This window comes from Linepithema humile, chromosome 4 (assembly GCF_040581485.1).
Source record: "Linepithema humile isolate Giens D197 chromosome 4, Lhum_UNIL_v1.0, whole genome shotgun sequence".
Classification (NCBI taxonomy): domain Eukaryota; kingdom Metazoa; phylum Arthropoda; class Insecta; order Hymenoptera; family Formicidae; genus Linepithema; species Linepithema humile.
In genome coordinates this window covers 8,946,359-8,967,324 of record NC_090131.1, presented here as the reverse complement: position 1 = coordinate 8,967,324, position 20,966 = coordinate 8,946,359, and the positions used below count along the sequence as shown (strand labels likewise).

Sequence of the window (20,966 nt, the reverse complement as noted above, 5' to 3'; positions counted from 1 at the left end):
ATAATGTTACAGTAAACGGATAGATGGTCCACACAATGTGTCTCCAACTTTGAACGTATATGAGTCAAACTGTCCTAGTATGCGACACGCACAGCAACGCTCAAAAGTCATTCTTCTTTTTTTCCTTTTTCTTTATGCTTTACAAATTGCAAACAATGAAAGAGTAGACAACTGATCGGTCAACCTCCACGCACAAAAACAGTCGAATATAAGAGAGTCGAATTGTCAGAATGTCTGATAAAAAATGTTCTGGTGTCCGATTAGAGAATTGAAATCCTTACAGATAAATTAAAAACTTTTTGATGTGTCAATTCAGATATATGTCACTTGAATGAAAGATGAAATTGGAGTCCAATTCCATCCAATTTCATCTTTCATTCACCTGACATATATCTGAATTGACACATCAAAAAGTTTTTAATTTATCTGTAAGGATTTCAGTTCTCTAATCGGACGCCAGAACATTTTTTATCAGACATTCTGACAATTCGACTCTCTTATATTCGACTGTTTTTGTGCGTGGAGGTTGACCGATCAGTTGTCTACTCTTTTATTGTTTGCAATTTGTAAAGTATAAAGAAAAAGGAAAAAAAGAAGAATGACTTTTGAGCGTTGCTGTGCGTGTCGCATACTAGGACAGTTTGACTCATATACGTTCGAAGTTGGAGACACATTGTGTGGACCATCTATCCGTTTACTGTAACATTATATTATTTATAACGTGGACATTTCAAGTAAGATCTCTTTTCCTTTTTTAATTTTGAAACCTGTTGACATACATAAATATGTGCAAAACCTGCAATTGTTACACGACGACTTCGCGTCGCAGTATTAAATTGATTGCTATTTTATCTTATGTTATAATGAGCGTTCAAATTCTTTAACCGATATGCGTTGGCCTTGCGGAGCATATTTGTTTTTATTGTCTTTCATGTAACGATTGTTTGCTTTCTATTATGTTATCACTGAAGATGGCCGAAATAAATGTGCCGAAACGTATGAATTAATAATTTGGTTAATTATTTTTTTTTTTTTTTTTTGAGCATCTAACACCTGACTCTGGATCAATATAGCTATTTTACAATTTTAATAATTTTTTATTATTAAGGCCCAAGTTTGACATTTTTTTTATAACTAATTTTTATATTTACAATTACGCAAAATGCAGCAACATTTTTACAAAATATAGAATATAAAATTTTTTAATAATTTTTAATATTTTTTATATTAATTTTTCTTGCTATTTTATATATAAAAATAGTAAAGTAAAATAATTAAAGTCTATATTTCATGAAATATTCCATATTTTATGCAAACAATTATCATAATAGAAAAATATCTCAAAAAGAATTTAATTAAAGGAAACATGTATTTAGTGTTTTGAAAACATCTTGATGTTAGCAACAAGAATATGCAATGAAGAAAATAGGGATTTCCAATTCAGATTTTTATATTGACTTGGCGGGGCTTTCAAGATAACTTTAAAGTCAAATAATTGTTACTATCTTTTTTTTCTCCTCAAAATCCTACAACTTTTGTTTAAAATACTTGTTCGTATTTTCCTTAACTTTCGAGATATTTATCTAATTGTAAGGCATTTAAAATGGAACACTTTTATACATATATCACGATGTATTTTTATGTTTAAAAAATAAGTATTTAGTATACTCACAAGTTATTAAGCAAACTCCCACAATGGTGAATAAACTGGCGATTAAGATTACAAGCGGAATTATGTACATTTGATGTACACCCTTCGAATCGTCAGTCACTAAAATTCAACACAATTTTATTTTATTTGCATTATATAGAACAATGAATACTATGATATTTTTTATGTATAATTTTTTTAAACTAGATGTATCACTATCATGTGACACACGTTAGAGTATTATTCATAATTATTATAAAAATTACAAAACGATAAAAGACTTTTCTATTCAGCTTACTCTTCTCTATTCCGCTCACGAGTGTTGGTACGATCATTCTAAGACAACTGCATATTACACTTATGCAGAGTGCCTGATAAAAATTTAACAATCTCTTATGTACGGATAGAGCATAGTAAATTGAACAGAAGTGTTTTATCGTTTTGCAATGTTGGCAATAATTATTGAAAAATTAATTTAAAAAGATTAGCAAATAAGCATACGTTTTGTGTAGCTAGACAGTGAAATGTACGCTCTAGGCGTTGCAGTCAAGTATTGCACAACAATGAAAAATAAAGCTTCTGCCTGCCTGCTCATACGCTATCCCTGTCCTCACTGAGCGATCAAACTTTTCGTTACCGTGTAACACTCGCCGCTAGCATGCACCTATACTTTGTCCAGTGAGAAAAGGACTCACGATTTGCGCATAGGAGAAGTATAGCGACCAAAGTGGAGAAAGCGTTGGCATTGGCAACGCAGCATTATACTGCACAAACAGTTACAGTCCTGTGGAGTGGGAGAGCTTTCTAAGCGTCCCGTGAAGAGAGACCTGCACGAAACGGACGAGTTTTTGTCCTATCCTTCTCTTACTGGACAGAGTATAGAGTATATCAAGAGACATAGGGTTTGTTCTTTTTAGCTGCACTGGGACTGTACTATCCTGTTTTAGTACAGTCCCAGTGCAACTAAAAAGAACAAACTCATAATCGTGTGTCGTGCCATGTTCATACGTAACGTATAAAAAATGCGCAAAACAACGATCGTGTATCTTTACCGTGAGTTCAGAAAAGTTGAGATTATTGGACCTTAATAACGCCTAGACCGATCAATTTTATAGATAATAAGCGGGATAGGATAGATTGATTTGAGGTAACGGACTCAATCAATTGTGTATACCCAAATTACATAAGAAAAATATGTTTAATTTTACTCTACGTTTCCTATGAATAAAGATATAACAGTTTAAAGTTCAGGTGTGGAAAAATCTAATTAAAAGATCGTCTGCCAACTCGTGCGATGTACGTTACAATTTCTAGACGTTAGTTGCGCTGACAACGCTGAAAAATGTCAACTAACCGCGCATACGAATTTGACAGTTTTAAAATCAGATAATTTTTATAATCAGATTATTAGGCTGCGCTGACGGCGCTGAAAAGTGTTAATTAGCTGCGCTTGTGAATTTGACAGTTTTATATAATATGTAAAATAATCCATATTATTTAAATAACCTTTCAGAAGAAATGTTAAAGGAGTAAGTGTAATAAATAAAATGCTAATTTGTTTTAACAAATCTAAAATATGGAAAATAAGTTAAAACGTAACATAAAAATAAAATATTCTGTAAATTTTACAAATATTATATAAAGCAATAAATGAAACATCTTGCTATAATCCAGATCTCTTAATCGTTTCATCAAGCTATTCTGAATCAGATTAATCAAACTTTATAAATCTAGCCGTTAAATTGGTTTACTAATTTGTAATAATTGGTTACTAATCTGTTTACTAATCTGTAATAACATTAACAAAATTTCTAAAAAAATAAATATTTTATCCGGTCGCAAAATTGTACTATACCGCTTTTTAACATAGAATTGTTGTGTGTTGATAGATAATAGGTAGGATAGGATAGATTAATTTGAAGTAATGGACTCTCTGGCGACGATGTGCCACCTTGACGTGGTGCCAGAGCATCCCAAAGCTATCGATTTCCTCATTCATGTGGGAAAAGTCTTTCCTGCATGGATGGCAGGGAGGCTGTTGGGGTCTAAGAGCACATCTAGGAGAAGGACATTCCGAAGATAAACCCGGGCGGGACGGACTCGTTAGTTCTGATGACTACCGTCCTAGTGGAAGGAAAACCACGATAAAAAACCCGGGACCTAGCCAGTCTCGTTAGCACGCCGGTGCTCCGGCATAATGGCTGGCCTCCCATTGCACGAGGGGGGGGGGGCGTGGCGACTCACACCGTAACCCCAAGTATGGGGCCGGGGGCCGATGCTTGCATTGAGCTTGCACGGGCCGCGAGGGTGATAAAATCTCTATAAAAAGATCCGGGCAGGACGGGCTCGTTAGTCTTGGTTGACAACCGTCCTAGTGGAAAGAAAACCACGATAAAAAACTCGGAGAAGAAAACTCTGTCAACAAATTACATCTGATGGATTTTTAGATGACGACGATTAGCGGATTATTACCGCCTCAAGGTGACCGGACACCCAGAGGCCGGCGTGGAGTTGGTCCCGTCCCTGCCAACTCCTCGTCGTCATCTTGTGACGGGCTAGCTGAGGTGCGCCACGCGGGCACCCCAGTGGAACTAGCTACCGCGGATGGAGCAGGGGTGACGACCCTGCAATGCCTCCAGGGCTTCCTGGTAATGGCAGAGAAGGTGGCTCTTTTGAGGGCCGATAATAAGCGCCTAATGGCGCTATTGGGGCAGGCCCACATTTGTGGGCAGTGTGGCCAAACACGACCAGAACGGAGGAATGCTCCGGTGCAACAGGGAAGGGGGTGGCACCTGCCCCACCTCGATGGACCGAGAAGGGGGCGGGGGTAACATCTGCCCCACCCCTATGGGTTGAGGTCTGTGCCTCACCCAGGGAGATACCCAGCGGGAGGGAGGAGGAAACCCCTTAAACTAGCGATGCCGACGCAGGCCAGAGCGTCAAGGGCGGTAGAGGGGCTAAAACTCCTCCAAATAAAGAAAAAGCCTACAAAGGCCGAAAAGAAGGAGGGGGGTGGAGGGAATCCCCGGAAGGGTGGGATCTCCACCCGCACCTCCCAAAATGAAGATGGTGCGTCTGTGGCATCGGGGGTACTCCCCCGGTGCTATAGATGCCTGTGCCGAGGGCACATGAGATGGGCGTGTCCGGATCCACTTGACCGGAGCAAACTATGCTTCCGGTGCGGAGGGCCTGGGCACAGGGCGGAGGGCTGCACCGAGCGGGTGAGCTGTCCCGCCTGTAAGGTAGTGGGGGCGTAATCCCGCCACCGTATTGGGGGCTCTTCCTGCCCTCCGGTTCCCCCAAGGCGACTCGGGAACGGGGGTGCTGGGAAGAAGAGTGAGAGGGCGGGAGTGGAGTGGTTTCGGCCGTTTCCCTCCTGCTCCTCTTAAAAAGGACGGAATGAAGGTTGTGGGGGAGAGCGTAAGGGGCCGCAATACGGCGGGCGCGCCTCCCCCCATCTCGACCCAGAGTGGCATGGCCACGGAGAGAGGCGGTGGGACTGGAGAAATGGGCAGAAGGGGTCGCATTTCGGCGGCCGCGCCCCCCTTTGCCTCACCCCTGAGTGGTTGGGCCGTGGAAGAGGGGAAAAGGGGAGACGGCGAGGATGAGCCTAGGGGCGCCCTTCCCATTCCCTCAAAACTCCCTCAGTGTAAGGTGGAGGGAGGGGGGGGATCCTGCGAGTGCGGGCCCTTTGCCCCCAAAAATGAGGAGGAGGGTCCTGGGGGTGGGGGACACCCCTTTAAAGGGGGAATCTCCTCCGGTGACTCCTTGTATGGAGGACGGAGGGGGCTCCATCTTGTTGCCGTCTGGCACGGAGGGGCCCCCCCGATATCTCGAGCCGGAGGAAGAGAGGGGGTTAAACCCCCTTTTTACTATTAATAAAGGGGCGGAGGCTGGTCCCCCTCCCACTATCCTGGAGTGGGAGGTGGAGATGGGGGATCAGCTGTCGGACCTGAAGAGAGTGGCTATAGTGGTCTCCCTTCGGGACCACATAGAGGAGAAGGAGGGGAGAGATCTCCTCTTTCGTGTTCAGCAGGAGCTGACAAGGTGCGGTGGTTTCGGGCTAAAACCCGAGACTAGTCCCGACTATCTCTATCGCCGCTATCGGGACTCCTGGGGTCGCCGGTGTCACCTGCGGGTGGGCACGGAGGCCCTGGTGCTGAAGCTGGGCGGCGAGACAGACCGGGACAAGATGGAAAGGGCCGGGCGCGTGACCCGCGTTATGAGTTGGTTCCCTTGAGACCTGCTCGGCGGGTTGCGCGTATGTGGCCTGTTTGGCGGAGAAATGGCTTGGTCCATGACCCCGCTGAACATAAAGAAGGAGGGTACCCCCTCAGATGGGGGGCATTCCCCGACAAGCGGGAAGGCTTCCTCCCCCGATGGCGGTGGGGTTTCTGCGCCTGTAAGCGCTGTCCCCGCTGTTGTCGTGGTGCGGGAGCCCAAGAAGAGGGAGCCGCCAGGGATATCTGGCTCGGTTAGTGCCAGTGCCCGGGCGGACCAACTGGCTGCGCTGCAGCAGCTGGCCGAGGGGGGGGGGTGGTCTAAAGCGAGGGTGGTGGTGTATTTGTAGCACCCCCACACGACTCCTGAAGGCCGACCCTCACCGCTCCTTGGATATTCCCAGGTAAGCCGGGACCAAGGAGCGGCAAGAGGGAGGGAGGATCCCCTGCGGGCGGGTCGTTGAGTGGTATCTACTGCTCCGCCCGCAGGAGGGATCACAGGGTTTCGGCCCTAGCAGAGGAGTGTTTGAGGGTGGGGGGAGAACTTAATTCTCCCCAATCTTTTGAGGCACCGGGAAACCGGCAGCCGGGGGGTGGCTGGATGTAATGTAAATGCGGTTCCCGGCCACTCTCCCCAAACAGCAGAGGGCTGCAACGTAACGGGGGTGGAGTTTAGTGGGTAGGCAGCTAGGGGTGTATATGGTGTCGCATACCATACCCCCCAGGCGAATCTCACACTACCCTCTGGCAGTGGGTTTCTTGAAAAAGAAATCCACATTGCACGCCAGAGGGTGCCTTTGGAAAATTCTCCATCCCCGGGGGGGGGGGGGGCTAGCGCCTCCCCTGCAAAAAAAAGTAATGGACTCAGTCAATTGTGTATACCCAAATTATATAAAAAAAGTATGTTTAATTTCACTCTACGTTCCCTATGTTGTATAAAAGTGTAATGATCTATCTCAGATTTTCCCTTCCGTGAATTATTGTTATCATTAAAAATTGTAAAATGTAAAAAATTCTGCAAATCAGTGATCTAAGTTTTTGAAATATATGAGTTATTGTTGTTAATATTAAACATTGTTGTGGATTTACTCTGAAATGGATTCTCAATTATAAATGTTAGTAGCCTTATGTAAGTGTGCGTTTTGTGTAAATTCATTTTGTATTTATATTTAAGTGCTCTGTCAATTACTGAGTCCTCAAATCATATCAACTCATTTTATTTCTTTTTTTAAAAAGATTTTTTTAAAAGGAAATGGGGAGGTATATATAGAATAATATAAGAAAGAAATTACAATTTATTATAATTGTAGTAATAAATTTAATACTAGGAGATGCGATTCAAAAAGAAGTTCAGAATTGCTCTGCTTGTTGAGTACCTTATTTTGTCTTTTTATAAAAATTGCTTGCACACATATAAGGAATTGTTATAGATATTGTTGATAAAATAATGTCGCTGTTGCCTCCAAGATTGCATCCAAGGTTTTAGCAGCATAATTTTGAAACAACAATGCAAACTCGAATTATGAGTTTGACTACAACAAATTAGAAATATTAGATAATAAACTATCATATATTTAGTAAGAGATTTATTTCGGAAATAATCTTTATAAAAAGACAAAATAAGGCACTTAACAATAAAAATAACACTGAACTTCTCTATAAATTTCTCAATATTAAATTTATTACTATAATTGTAATAAAATTTTCTACATTATCCTATTCATACCTTCCAACTCCCATCCTTTCAAAAAAAAGAAAAAATAAAGTTGAAGAAAAGTTCATTAGTGTGATTTAGAAACTTAGTAACTGACAGCAAAATACATATAAAAAAAATTTACACAACAAAATGCGCACTCACACAAGACTTACATTTGTAATTGGAAATCCATTTCAGAATAAGTCTACAACAATTATTAATTTTAACAAGAATGACTCGTACATCTTTCAAAAATTAAATCATTGATTTTTTTGTAGAAATTTTAATGTTACGTCCTGATCAGACTTCACAATTCTTTTCTTTTTGAATAAGCTACAATACTAAACACCAGACCTAGTAAACGCGGCACAGACCAAATTTTAAAAGAATATTTTAACGCCGGAGCTGCTTTTCTTATGAGACTTCGCGAGCTCGAGTTTTTTCACGGAAATAAGTAGCAAGTGGCATCGATATTCCAAACAGTCTTGATCAACCAGTGCGCCTTCTCGGCGCCAAGAAAGTCATAAAATTGAAACTCTGCTTTAGTTGGAGTCTTCAACCGACTCCAGATGGTTAAAACTAAAAGATAAAAACTGCCACTTGTAAACAGCAAGCCCATATCTATGGATTCCAACTACAGGAACCTACCAAATAGATAGGATTCACTGGGCAATAACTGAGCAGTGACCGGAGTCGAACGCCAAGAAGGCGTGAAACTTGACACCGCGCACGTGTTCAGTAGGTCTGGGAAATCGAAATGCATTAGCTATACTCTCCACGCGACTCCAGGGGCACGCAACCGTCATAAATTATCAAATTTATTAGATCCACGACCTAAAACACTGTGAACTGTGTATTCCACCGAGTTTCAACTCTCCAATCAGAAGGCCTAGAATTAGAGCAATCACTTTATAGACTACCCATCGGTCCATTTTATATCCTAAAGACTACGCCCATTTAGATCTTAAGGGGGAACACCACGGTGACGGTTTCAAAAAATCGATTTTTTTTTTTTTTTGCATTTTTGTGATGTTTGGAGTCTTAAAAATATGTCCCTATAATATTATGGTGAAATTCGTAACGAAACTATAGTAAATATGTCATAGAGTAGAATTTGGTCAGATGCCGCTAGTAGAACCGGCCGCGCGCTACCTGAAAAGATTCGGCAGTCCCCTTGATCTGTCTGTAGGGAGTTTTACCGGTATTCTTTTGTTGTCTACGTGCTTGAGTTCTATTGCTTCAGAAGGCACTTCATATGCACCCGGATTGGACGCACTTTGGTTCCTTACAAAATTTTATCGTTTTATATGAACCAATTAGTTGTAAAACTTTAAACGCGTTTTTCTCGAAACCACGTTTTCGTAACTGGGCGCTCTCATATCTCGGCCAATTTTTATCCGAATAACTTGAAATTTGGACAGAATGTTCACAACAAAATTGTCTTCAGTTGCACGTACGGATTTTTCAATCGGACTATTAGTTTTTGAAAAACAATTAAAGAAGTAACGAATTTTTGTTGAAAAATCGAAAACTTTTTTTTTAAACAGTGCCATTTTGTCAAAAATTATTTTATCAAAAAATCCGTACGTGCAACTAAAACTACATTCATATACTTTAAATCACAATTTAAAAAATTTATTTTAGAGCTCCCGTTCAGATGCAGCACGAGCGCCCGTGCACCCATGTTTTTTCAGACGAGGTGCACATCAACCACCATAGTTATTATAAATATGAATATTATTTTATGAAATTTTTTTGTAACATAATATAAGTATGTACTTTTAACATATATAGTTTATAAATTAAACAAACTATTAGATAATGAAAAAAAATTCACGAAAATAGCCTTTTTTTTCGGCCGTCACCCTGGTGTTCCCCCTTAAGACACCGAGATGCGTCCCACCGATATTAATTAACAACAACCAGATTATGCAATATTGAAACCTACCCCCACGGTATGTGGACCCAAAGCGACGCTACTCCTTATTTGTTAGGACCCTTTTCCCCATTTCCATCATAAGTGACATGATTATTTAAACGCTAATCCTATTAGCTAAAAGTGATGCCATCCTCCTCCGCATTAAAATTTCCTTGTAAAACTGACTTCTATTTGACTCCCGCCTTGAAAATCTAAGATTTTTCAAATAGATCACCCCAAGAAAAGGGTATAAAAACCCATGTCTGAACCGCTCCGACGCAGTTCGTCACAATTTTTCTCGACCTATTTCTTCAGCAATAGTGCGGTCCGTAAATGAAAAATTTAGTCGCTATCAAAAATCGAAACTTAACCGCTAACTCGGCACTTAGTCTGAAACAAGAGTTCATTGCCTTAAGAACCTACGACTCTTAGCAGAAGCGACCACTTCACGGGCTCACTAAAATCAGCTCCAGTTCCGTCTGCCGACAGCTTCGTAATGAGTAAGTTAATTCATTTTCTTCATTTTCTTTTTTCTCTTCTCTCTTATCTTTCTTCTTCTCTATTTTTACGCTTTCCAATTCTTTTCCTTATTATCTTATATACTCATATTCCCAATTTATCACCATCAGTGAGAACCGAATGTTCTTCGCGCCCGTCGCTAAGGATCATCGGGACCGGGTTCGAAGGGAGCATTCTTTTTTATTTTATCTTTCGTTAGCTGTCATACTCTCGTTGTACACTAAGTACACAGCAAGGATCTCCACACGCACCATAAACCGAGTTTAGTTTAAGGTAACTTTAGTTTAAGGTAACATAACGTAGACGAACACAGCCCTGAATTCTACACTTCACTCGCACAGTACACACACAAATAGATCCACCGCACGTCATACCAGATATTCCTCAGGAACCTCCTCAACCTCACCCTATCCAAGAATTAAGGCCGCCCTTCCCGACAGAATCAATTTCCTCAATTCTTGAGATCTTCGACGAATTGCCGGAGGAGATCCTAGAATTCCGTCCACCGACACCTGCTGATCCCTACTCATAGAAGACTTAATCAATAAATTCCCTGATGACGATCCAGATCTTCACAATGCTTCCGTCCTCTTTGACGCCATAACCGTGGAATATATAGAACCTTCTTTTGACCTTCCCAATCACGTTTTTACTGGACACTTCCTAAATTTGGTCCTCCCTCCTGAGGAATGACACACATCCAATTCACCAAACAAATCTTAACACTTTAGTTTAAGGTAACATAAGTTTTCGAAGTCGCCTTATTTAAATTATGTTTTTTTTATTGTATACTTATGTATATTTTTGTAATGTTTTTGTGTGTGTAAAGATAAATTAGCAATTAATTTTATTATATTATCATTTTTTACAATTATTATTATTTTTACTATTATTCTTATTATTAATGTAACAACCTAAAGATAGCGAATTAAATTCAAATTTTTGACTAATGTAATTTTTATTTTATTTTATCTTTAAAATCCTTCGTTATTCTTTCTTCCTCTCTCAGATCTCGCACAAGGGTTCTGTCCTTGATAAAAAAGATTTCGAATTCTTTGACCTAAAAAGGAACCTTCGAGCGGTTGACTTACTGACATAGTAAAGGGACCTATCCGGTCACTGACCTGTCACAAGTCACACAGACCGTTCGGCTCAAGCGATCAGCCCCATTCTAACTGATCGCCGAGTTTTCTTTAATTCTTTCTGTCAGGACGTAACATTAACATTTGACAATTTTTAACAATGGCAATAATTCACAGATCGGAAAATCTGGAATAGATCATTACTTTCACCACACAACGATTCTATGTTAAAAAGCGGTATGATACAAATTAGCGAACGGACAAAATATTTTTTTAGAAGTTTTGTAATATTATTACAGATGAGTAAACTAATTTAGCGGCTAGATATAACAGACCAAAATAGAAGTTACACAATTCCCTGTAGACTTAAAAAAGGCATGTCATAAAAAAATTACCTTTTTAAAAGTAGGTACAAAAAAGTGCCAAGTACACGCAATTGTTAGAACAGTGTTGTATACATGTACATAAAAATCTATAGAAAAAATTTGTTATATTATATTTTGTCTGTGGAAAAAAACTGTCATATATTTTATCTATTAAAAAAAGCTGTTGTATATTCTATTTGTATCATTCTATAAAAAACATAATATCAGAAAACGCCATATTCCACCAAATAGCGCCAAGTAAGAATAAAAATTTAGACATATTATTACTACAAAAATAGAAAGTTGTTTCATACTTTATACAAAAGATATATTATTAATAAATATATAATTAATATATTATTAAATTATTATTGAAAGGTTCCTTCGGCTAATCTGGCGAACTCGTAATTCTAAAGGCCCGCTTTTTTTCTTTTATTTGTTCTTGTCCGGACCACCTAGGGTGCGTTCCACTTAACGCCCGCAACGCTCCTAGGATCATTTTATCCTTGTTTTTCATCGAAAGTTAAACGAGGATAAAATGATTCTAGGAGCGTTGCGGACGTTAAGTGGAACGCACCCCTAGTCTTCCGTCGAGGTATATGCTACAGTCTATGCTCGTGTGTGACTCTCACTAGTTATTCACACTACTTCGTTCTGTACGCACCTAATAAATAGCCTTGTCTAAAAGTTATAAAAAAGAGAGATATATTCTTAGCCTCTGTATCCCTCTCAATCCTACAGGTTATGGGCCCAGCAACGTAATCGATAAGAAAGCTGAAAAAGTAAACGCGGATATAAAGACGATCGAAAAGATTGTTAGTATCGCGAGTGTCGCGAGTGTCGCGAGTTTTTCTCTTAGCAACGTGCCTATCAAGAATTTAGAAAAATGAGTCAACTAAATATGAGGATCCAACCATTGAATAGAGACAATTGCGACACTTGGAAAGTACAAGTAAAGGCGCTTTTAGTAAAAGGCGATACATGGGGCTATGTCTCAAGCGCGATAGCGAGACCGGCAGAAAATGACGCAGCTATCTTGCAGTGGGCAAACAACGACGCGAAAGCCATGTCAGATCTGATTTTATCCATTTCCCCGGCCGAGTTGAAGCATGTCAAAACTTGTGAAACCTCGAAGGAAATTTGGAAAAAATTGTAATCAATCCATGAATCACAAGGACCAGCGCGAAAAGCGATGTTATTAAAAAGCCTAATCCACGTAAGGATGAAGGAAGGGGACGACATGCGCACGCACCTCGCAAATTTTTTGGACATCGTCGATAAATTAGAAGACTTGGATTTAAAAATACATCCAGAACTTGCTACGATTCTTATGCTATATAGTGTGCCGGAAAACTACGAGTCGTTCCGAGTGGCGATAGAAACACGCGAAAAGCTTCCCACTCCTGAAGAATTAAAAATAAAATTATTAGAGGAATTTTAATCGCGAAAACGACTTGATGGTGAAGAGGCCTTATCATCGGCCATGTTTGCCTCAAAACAGAACAAACACAAAGGACAAAGTACGCGAAATTCCGCCGAAAAGAATAACAAACGTAAAGAAATAAAGTGTTTCAAGTGCAATAAAATCGGACACTATGCAAAATATTGCAAAAAGCAATCGAATACTCATAAAAAGGGTAATGAAGAGTCAAAGTGCGCGGAAGTGGCCATGACAGCATCCGGAAATGCACAGCGCCATCCAGTAGCCAAGGTGGAACCACGCTATGACTGGTGTCTCGACTCTGGCGCCTCGTCGCATATGTGCCACAATCAGTCGGTATTTGAAGAAATCCGCAAGAACGACAACTTAACCTTGAATCTAGCCACAACGGATTCGACAAAAATCACTGGAACTGGAACTGTAAAATTAAACATAAATGAAAAAGTGACAGCTGTGTTAAAAGATACATTATTAGTGCCAAATCGTCGTTCGAATTTACTTTCCGTGGCAAAAATAACAGATAGTGGGCACGAAGTAACGTTTAAAAAGGACAGTGCAGTAATTACAGACAATAAAAATAAAAAAATTGTTGAGGCAAAGAGAGCAGGTAACTTATACGTTATCAATAGCATACGCGAGGAGGCAAACATCGCGAGTGTTAAAGAAAACTCATAGCAAAAGCTTCACAAAAATTTCGGACACTTAAATATAGGAGATCTCAAGCTCTTAGTGAACCGCGAGTGCGTGTACGGAATAAAAGTAAAAGGTAATGAAAAATTACCAGTTTGCGAAACATGTGTACAAGGAAAGTTTGCGCGTATCCCGTTTGAGAGATCAAGTACGACAAGCTCCGAGATATTGGAACTAGTACACACAGACATTTGTGGACCGATGCGTGTTCAATCATTGTCCGGGTCGAGATATTTCGCGACGTTTATAGACGACAAAACTCGGTATTGTGAGATCGTTTTTCTGAAGAACAAAAGTGACATTTTCGAAAAATTTGTCGAATACAAAACGCGAGTTAAAAAACAAACTGGAAAGAAGCTGAAGGTTCTTCGATCTGACAACGGACGTGAATACCTTAGTGATAAACTCAAAGACTTCTTTAAACATGAAGGCATGGTACACCAGTTAACCGCCGATTATACTCCCGAGCAAAACGGAGTTGCCGAAAGGTACAACCGAATCGTGGTGGAGATGGCGAGGTGTATGCTCCTCCAATCGAAACTACCGCCAAGTTTCTGGGCTGAAGCAGTGATGACAGCATGCTACATACGTAATAGGTGCCCCACGAGAGCTCTTCAAGACCACGTACCATACACCGCGTCGACAGGTAAAGTACCGACTGCAGTTCACTTCAAAACTTTCGGTACAGTAGCCCATATGCTCGAAAAGGGAAAGAATCGCGGTAAGTTCGATCCAAAAACAAGGAAATGCATATTTATTGGATACTCCTTGGAATCAAAAGCATATCGTCTATGGGATCCTCTTGCAAAAAGAGTATTAAAGAGTCGCGATGTAAAGTTCTTGCACGAGTTTCAGGAAAACGAAGATGCGACTCCGGATGATTTCGTAGACGTTGAGATCATGGAAAATTTCTGTAACAGAGACGAACCACCAAATGAGATTGACGAAATCGAACACAATAATGAGAACGATAATGCTCATAACGAAGATGAAGACGAAGGTGCAAGAGCTCTGCCAGCCATGAAACCTGGAAGAGGTCGACCGAAGATAATCCGAACTGGAAAAGTAGAAAGACCTGCAAAAAGAAAACACGAAGTTCCATGTACTGAAACACAAAAAGAAAATATTGAACCTGAAGAAGGTGTAAACTCAGCCTACATTGAAGACTATGATGAATATCATGATGCCATTTTATCTGAAAAATTTGCCGGATTCATCTTCGTCGATCCGATCAGCGCACAACAAGCCCTAGAATCACAAGATGCTGACGCATGGAAAAGGTCCATGCGAGAAGAAATTGATGCCCTTGTGAGTAATAAAACATGGACAGTAGTGGAACGACCAAAGGACAAAAGAATCACAAGAAGCAAATGGATTTTTCGCACAAAATTCAACTCAGATGGCACCGTTAATAGAAGAAAAGCACGCTTAGTGGCGAAGGAATTTTCGCAACAAAAAGGTTTAGATTATTTTGAGACCTTTGCCCCTGTTGCGCGTGCCGAATCAATAAGGATGGTAATGGCTTTAGCAGTTAAGAAAAATCTTCAAGTTCATCAACTGGACTTCGTAAGTGCATATCTTAATGGAGAAATAAAAGAAGAGCTATATCTAGAAATCCTTGACTTGTTGCCCGAAATAATGCAAAACGGTAAAGAGTCAGAATTGCTCAAAAACAAAGTTCTTCGTCTCAACAAAGCTTTATACGGCTTAAAGCAGTCCGGAAGATGCTGGTTCACGAAACTCGATGAAAAATTGAGAAAGATGTCATTTAAGCAATTATCAGCTGACCACTGTGTATATTATCAACGCGATGAACATCTCAGCATCATTGTCATTTATGTCGACGATCTGATTGTGGCATCAAACAATGATAAAAGGCTGAGAGACATCAAAAAGGAACTGTCAACTTTCAAGATGAAAGATCTTGGACCGATAGATCAATGCCTCGGTATCAAATTTCGACAGGATCGCAAGTCGAATTGCATAACAATGAGTCAAGAAAAGCTCATAGAAGATGTTTTACGAAAATTTAAGATGGAAGACTGCAAGTCAGCGGTGACACCACTCAATCCCACAATTAAGCTTACAAAAGCAATGAGCCCGCAGAATGAAGAAGAACGCAAGGAGATGTCAAGTATACCATACCGCAACTTGATCGGCTCTCTCATGTATCTATCCACATCCACACGTCCCGACATAACACAGTAAGTCTTTTAAGCCAATTCAATGAGAATCCTGGTTTCAACCATTGGAAAGCAGCAAAGCGTGTTCTCCGATATTTGAAAGGGACACAAGGTATGAAACTCGTTTTTGAAAACACAGAAAAAAGATTAACGGGTTTTGCTGACGCCGACTGGGGCAATAATGTGGATGATCGACGTTCGTACACAGGATACTTCTTTAAATCAGCAAATGCGGCGATCAGTTGATCTTCCCGCAAGCAAAAATCAGTCGCCCTATCCAGCACTGAGGCGGAATACGTATCGCTCTCCGAAGCCGCCAAGGAAGCGATGCATCTCAGAAAATTCCTCGGAGAAATCTTAGGAAATCAAGAAAAAATAACAATTTATAACGACAATCAAGGAGCCAAACAAATGACCAAAAATCCAATTTGTCACGGAAGAGCAAAACATATTGATATCAGATATCATCATATCAGAGAAGTTGTGGACGCTGGAGTGATTGAACTGGAATACCAACCCACCGAGGAGATGCCAGCTGACGTCTTAACTAAAGCACTTCCATTATTAAAGCACAGCAAGTGCATACAAAAAATGGGTCTAAAGCCTTGAATAATCTTTTTTGTTTGTTACAGTCGCCAATTGCCTTTTGAGAGAGGGTATTGAAAGGTTCCTTCGGCTAATCTGGCGAACTCGTAATTCTAAAGGCCCGCTTTTTTTCTTTTATTTGTTCTCGTCCGGGCCACCTAGTCTTCCGTCGCGGTATATGCTATAGTCTATGCTTGTGTGTGACTCTCACCAGTTATTCACACTACTTCGTTCTGTACGCACCTAATAAATAGCCTTGTCTGAAAGTTATAAAGAAGAGAGATATATTCTTAGCCCCTGTATCCCTCTCAATCCTACAATTATTGAAAAACGAACACCAATAAAAAATAAAATTTTAATGCAAAAAAACTTAGTGCGCTGCTATACCTTAAAATAGTCTAAAACTATAAAAATAAATAATAATGCAATTTAATATTATGCAATTTAATATTATACGCATAATTAGTATACAATATGTTAATATTAGATAAAAATACAAAATTCCAAAATAATGTTTTATCATTAATTGTAAAATATATCTTTCTTTTTCTTGATTATCTTCTTTTGTGTGTTACTAATTATTTACTGCAACATATTATGCATTTGCATTAATATATTAAACATAAGACAATGATTAACATTATATTAGATAATATGTTATTCAGTGTAGCAGCGTTAAGTTCTTTTGCATAAAATATTTTTTAAATTTTGATAAAAGGTTTAATTTCTTACATCGTATCGTCATCGCAATGTTAACGTCGATATCGTGCGTCTTTTATTAATTCTGCGTTATCCCATTCCGTTGTTGTTCAGTTATTTTTCTTAAGTGCGTATCATTAAGAGATTTACTGTGTAGACAAAGTTACAGTATTGTGTTTCATACTAATAAATACACTTGATATTACTGTACATCAAGAAATAGTTCTCAGCATTATTTAATTGTTATAATCGATACAATTCATCGATATCCATCTATAACAAATTTTTATTGGTTTTTTAATTATTTCATTTTATTTTATTGGCGTTTCTTAATAATTTAATAATATATCTTTTGTATGAAATATAAAACAACTTTCTATTTTTGTAGTAATTATATGTATAACTTTTTATTCTTACTTGGCGCTATTTTCTGATATTTTATCATATTTTTTATAGAATGATACGAATAGAATATACAATAGCTTTTTTCAACAGATAAAATATGATAGCTTTTTTCTATATAGATTTTACAGTCTAGCCGTGCAAAACGCGTACTCATTCGTCATTTTTTTTTAATTTCTTGATAAATATGCATCTTAGGTTATACCTCACCGATTTTTTCGCCATTTAGATACGTTGTAGGGAAGATTGTTCTGAGTAATTTCTCGCAAAAATCAAGTGGCATTAGTTTGGAAGATATAACAAATTAAGATTTTACAATTTAAATGCTTTTCTTTGTTATAAACTGACATTACGAACAGTAAAGTTTGTATACGCCGTATTTGTAAACAAACACTTCAACCATTCTTACAATTTTGTTGAGTCCTGACACGAAAGTTCATATTCAGAATATTGAAAGATACTCGTGGTAACATTCCACGATATGGTTCTTGCAAAAAACATTATGATGGTTATATTGCAAAGTTTCTTTTTAAATAGAAATTTCTATTTTTATTTGATTAAAAGTTTGTTTACAACTTTTACGCGTAAATCGCAAGTCTCTCGCTTGATTTTTGTGCGGAATTACTTAGAACAACCTCCCCTACAATATATCTGAATAACGAAAAAATCGACGAGAGGTAACCAAAAATGCATATTTACTAATTTTTCAATAAGTATTGTAAAAATTGAAAAATAATAAAAGATTTTTCTCTCTCTCTTCAGTTTACTATGTTCCACTTGCACACAAGAATTTGTTCAATCTTTATCAGACACCTGCATACTATAAAATTTATGTCTTAATAGATGAAATTGAATCAAGTTTTGATAATTCGGTAAATGTTTACAAATACACAATGAGGCTCGATCGTTTTAATTTTACATATGTTGTTAAGATCATGAATAATAAACATAAATCCTGAATAATAAACACAAAATATATATTTTGATATTTTTTCTCTCTTCCTTTCTTTCCAATAATCCCTATACGTACATTAAAGTTTCTCGAAATATGAGAACAATGTACTTTAAAATTTCGTACACTTTAAGTATCTCGATCTGAGATTGGTGTACAATTTAACTGTTTTTTGTAGACTAATTTACTAATTTCTTTAAGAAAAATTAAAAATTTAGCACTAACATCCTGCAACGGCTCTTATCGCCATTTCATTATTTCTCGTTTGTCAAAATATATATATTCTGTCCAGCGAGAGAGTAGGTTCGATCTACGCATAAGAAAAGTATAGCGGGCAAAGTGGGGAGAGAATGCGCGCTACTCAGTACCGTATACGCAAATACGATACGCTCGGGTTCGGGCTTAGAAAATTTAGCGGGTGAAATAATCTCGACATTTCAATGTGATGTCAAATCGAAATTGTTGTAATATATTTACATGACACAACTGAATGTTTAAAGACTTCTTATAATCCGATTTTGAACACGCGTGCTGTTTGGGAAATTATTAATTTTTATTCATCATTGTTTACCTGGCCTGCTTAGTTTTTCTTCACAGGAGATGACATTGGCGGCACTTCCAATTCCTCTTCCATCGCACTGTGTATGAATTTGTAAACACTTCATTAACAGAAAAACCTTAATCTTAACACGTTACACTATTCGGTTATTTTGAAAATAAATAATTATGTACAACTGTCGGTATGCCAAGTGGTCAGATGCTCTGAGACTCTAATGTCACTTGCTAGCATTGGCACGTCGCGCAAGCAGTACAGCACTGCGGAGTGGGGGGGGGGGAGGTTCTAAGCGTTCTGTGTGGGGCAACCTGCGCCAAACGGACGAGTTTTCGTCCGATCCCAACTTACTCTCTTGCTGGACAGAGTATAAAATTATTGTTGTCGCTTATTGTTTATTAAAAAGTTATAAATAAAATTAGTTTCACAAATTACACGTAATTTTCGGAATATACTTTTAGCAGGTTTGTTTATTTACTTGTATAGCGTAATGCTAATAGCGTTGTGTTCGAACTGGTGAGAAGAAAATAAACCTCGTTCGTAGAAATATATTTATTTTGTAGTCAGAGAGATATGTACAGTTTTGTGTTTGTGGTTTAAGTGCGCCAATGGCGCGTTCACGGCAAGGTGTAAGGCCGTGAATTAAAATAAGAATTGGCGGAAGCGGTAAAAGATTACCGACCGCGTAAGTAGAGTAGTTTGTGTAGAGTACCGGTCCTAAAAAGGACGGTTCTATTGAAGATGCACGCTGCAAGCCTTTACCTGGTGTTGGAGGTACTCCGTTTGGGAAGTGATCCTCTGTGTGACAACTGCTCTCTGAGCAAGCCCTAGGCGGCGAAGTTTGAGTGGTGATGGAGCGTGTCTCCGATGCGACTGGCACTGTGGCGGTCTCAGTTCTCGGTGGCGCAGTGCGTTCTGCAAACCGAGGAGAGAAAGAGATCTCCATGCTCGGATGTCCCTTGGTGCAAGTGTCCCGTGGAGGCCGAGTCAACCGTACGCAGAACTCTAAGGGACTGAGCCTCCACTGTAGAGCCTGCGATGATGACGGCGATGCTGGAGTGTCAGCTGGCTGCAGAGGAAAATTCCTCGATGAAGTATGCGACCGGAGCTGAGACTGGTTCTTTCGCTTTCATGCTTTCCTAGGCACTGTGAGAAAGCTAAGAAGCTTGTAGCGAATTAATCGCTGGTTACGCTCTTGTGTACAACAGAGCTATTACTCAGATCAAGGGCCCTTGTGTAGAGCTTGCCTTGAAGCGAGTGAGTGAGGAAAGAATCGAATCAACGCCCTTTTATAGTGGATCGATCGATTTTTAATCGCGAGATAGTTCTACACTGCCTGCGCTATCTGGTGGTGTAGCCGCAAGCGTAGAGCTTGGCTGAGGGCCTGCGGCGCATAGCGGCGTCGCGGTGTACTACACCGCTTCGGTGCAGCGGTGTGGCGGTATGCCGCCACAGAACCCCCTTGGCAGTTTTTAAGCCTGAAAACGAACAGTTGGTTTTGAAGTTCTGCCGCTCCTCGTCTTGTTAGTTACGGAGGGTTTTGGTTGTACGACTGCCGCTGGTTCTATTGGCTGCTCGTGTTCGTCCATTGTATATGCTGGCTTCAATCGGTCTATGGAGACGTTGATTGGCTTGCCGTTGACCAGTACTTTGTAGACCTTTTTGTTTCGTTTTAAAACTTGATAAGGCCTGTCGTACGGAGGCTGAAGTGCCCTGACTGGACAGTCGTGTCTGACGAAAACTTTTTCAGAGTTGGCCAGGTCCTTGTGAACGAAGGTGCTGCGGTGACCGTGTCGTCGTATGAGCGGACAGAGTTTGCTCATTTTTTCATGCAAATGACGCACAAACTCGTCCGTAGGTTGATCTTCGGTTTGCTGATCCAAGAATTGTCCGGGAATCCGGATGGTTTCTCCGAAAACTAATTCAGCCGGTGTGGCTCCGATGTCTTCTTTTACGACGGCGCGGATGCTTAATAAAATGATAAGGAGGACTTGCGTCCATGCCTCGGTT

At 39.7% G+C, this 20,966-nt stretch overlaps 1 protein-coding gene across 9 annotated transcripts in view; it reads right to left on the bottom strand.

The window, feature by feature from the left end:
- Positions 1–20,966, bottom strand: part of Alk (Anaplastic lymphoma kinase) — a 233,657-nt gene that overhangs the window by 116,672 nt on the left and 96,019 nt on the right. For all 9 annotated transcript variants that reach the window (XR_010889918.1, XR_010889915.1, XR_010889917.1 and 6 more), the window contains one exon: positions 1,673–1,771. Coding sequence is in view for 5 of the 9 variants with exons in the window: in XM_067353965.1 (XP_067210066.1) it covers positions 1,673–1,771 (99 nt within the window). In the remaining 4 variants the exon portion in view is untranslated. The remainder of the gene's footprint in view (positions 1–1,672; positions 1,772–20,966) is intronic.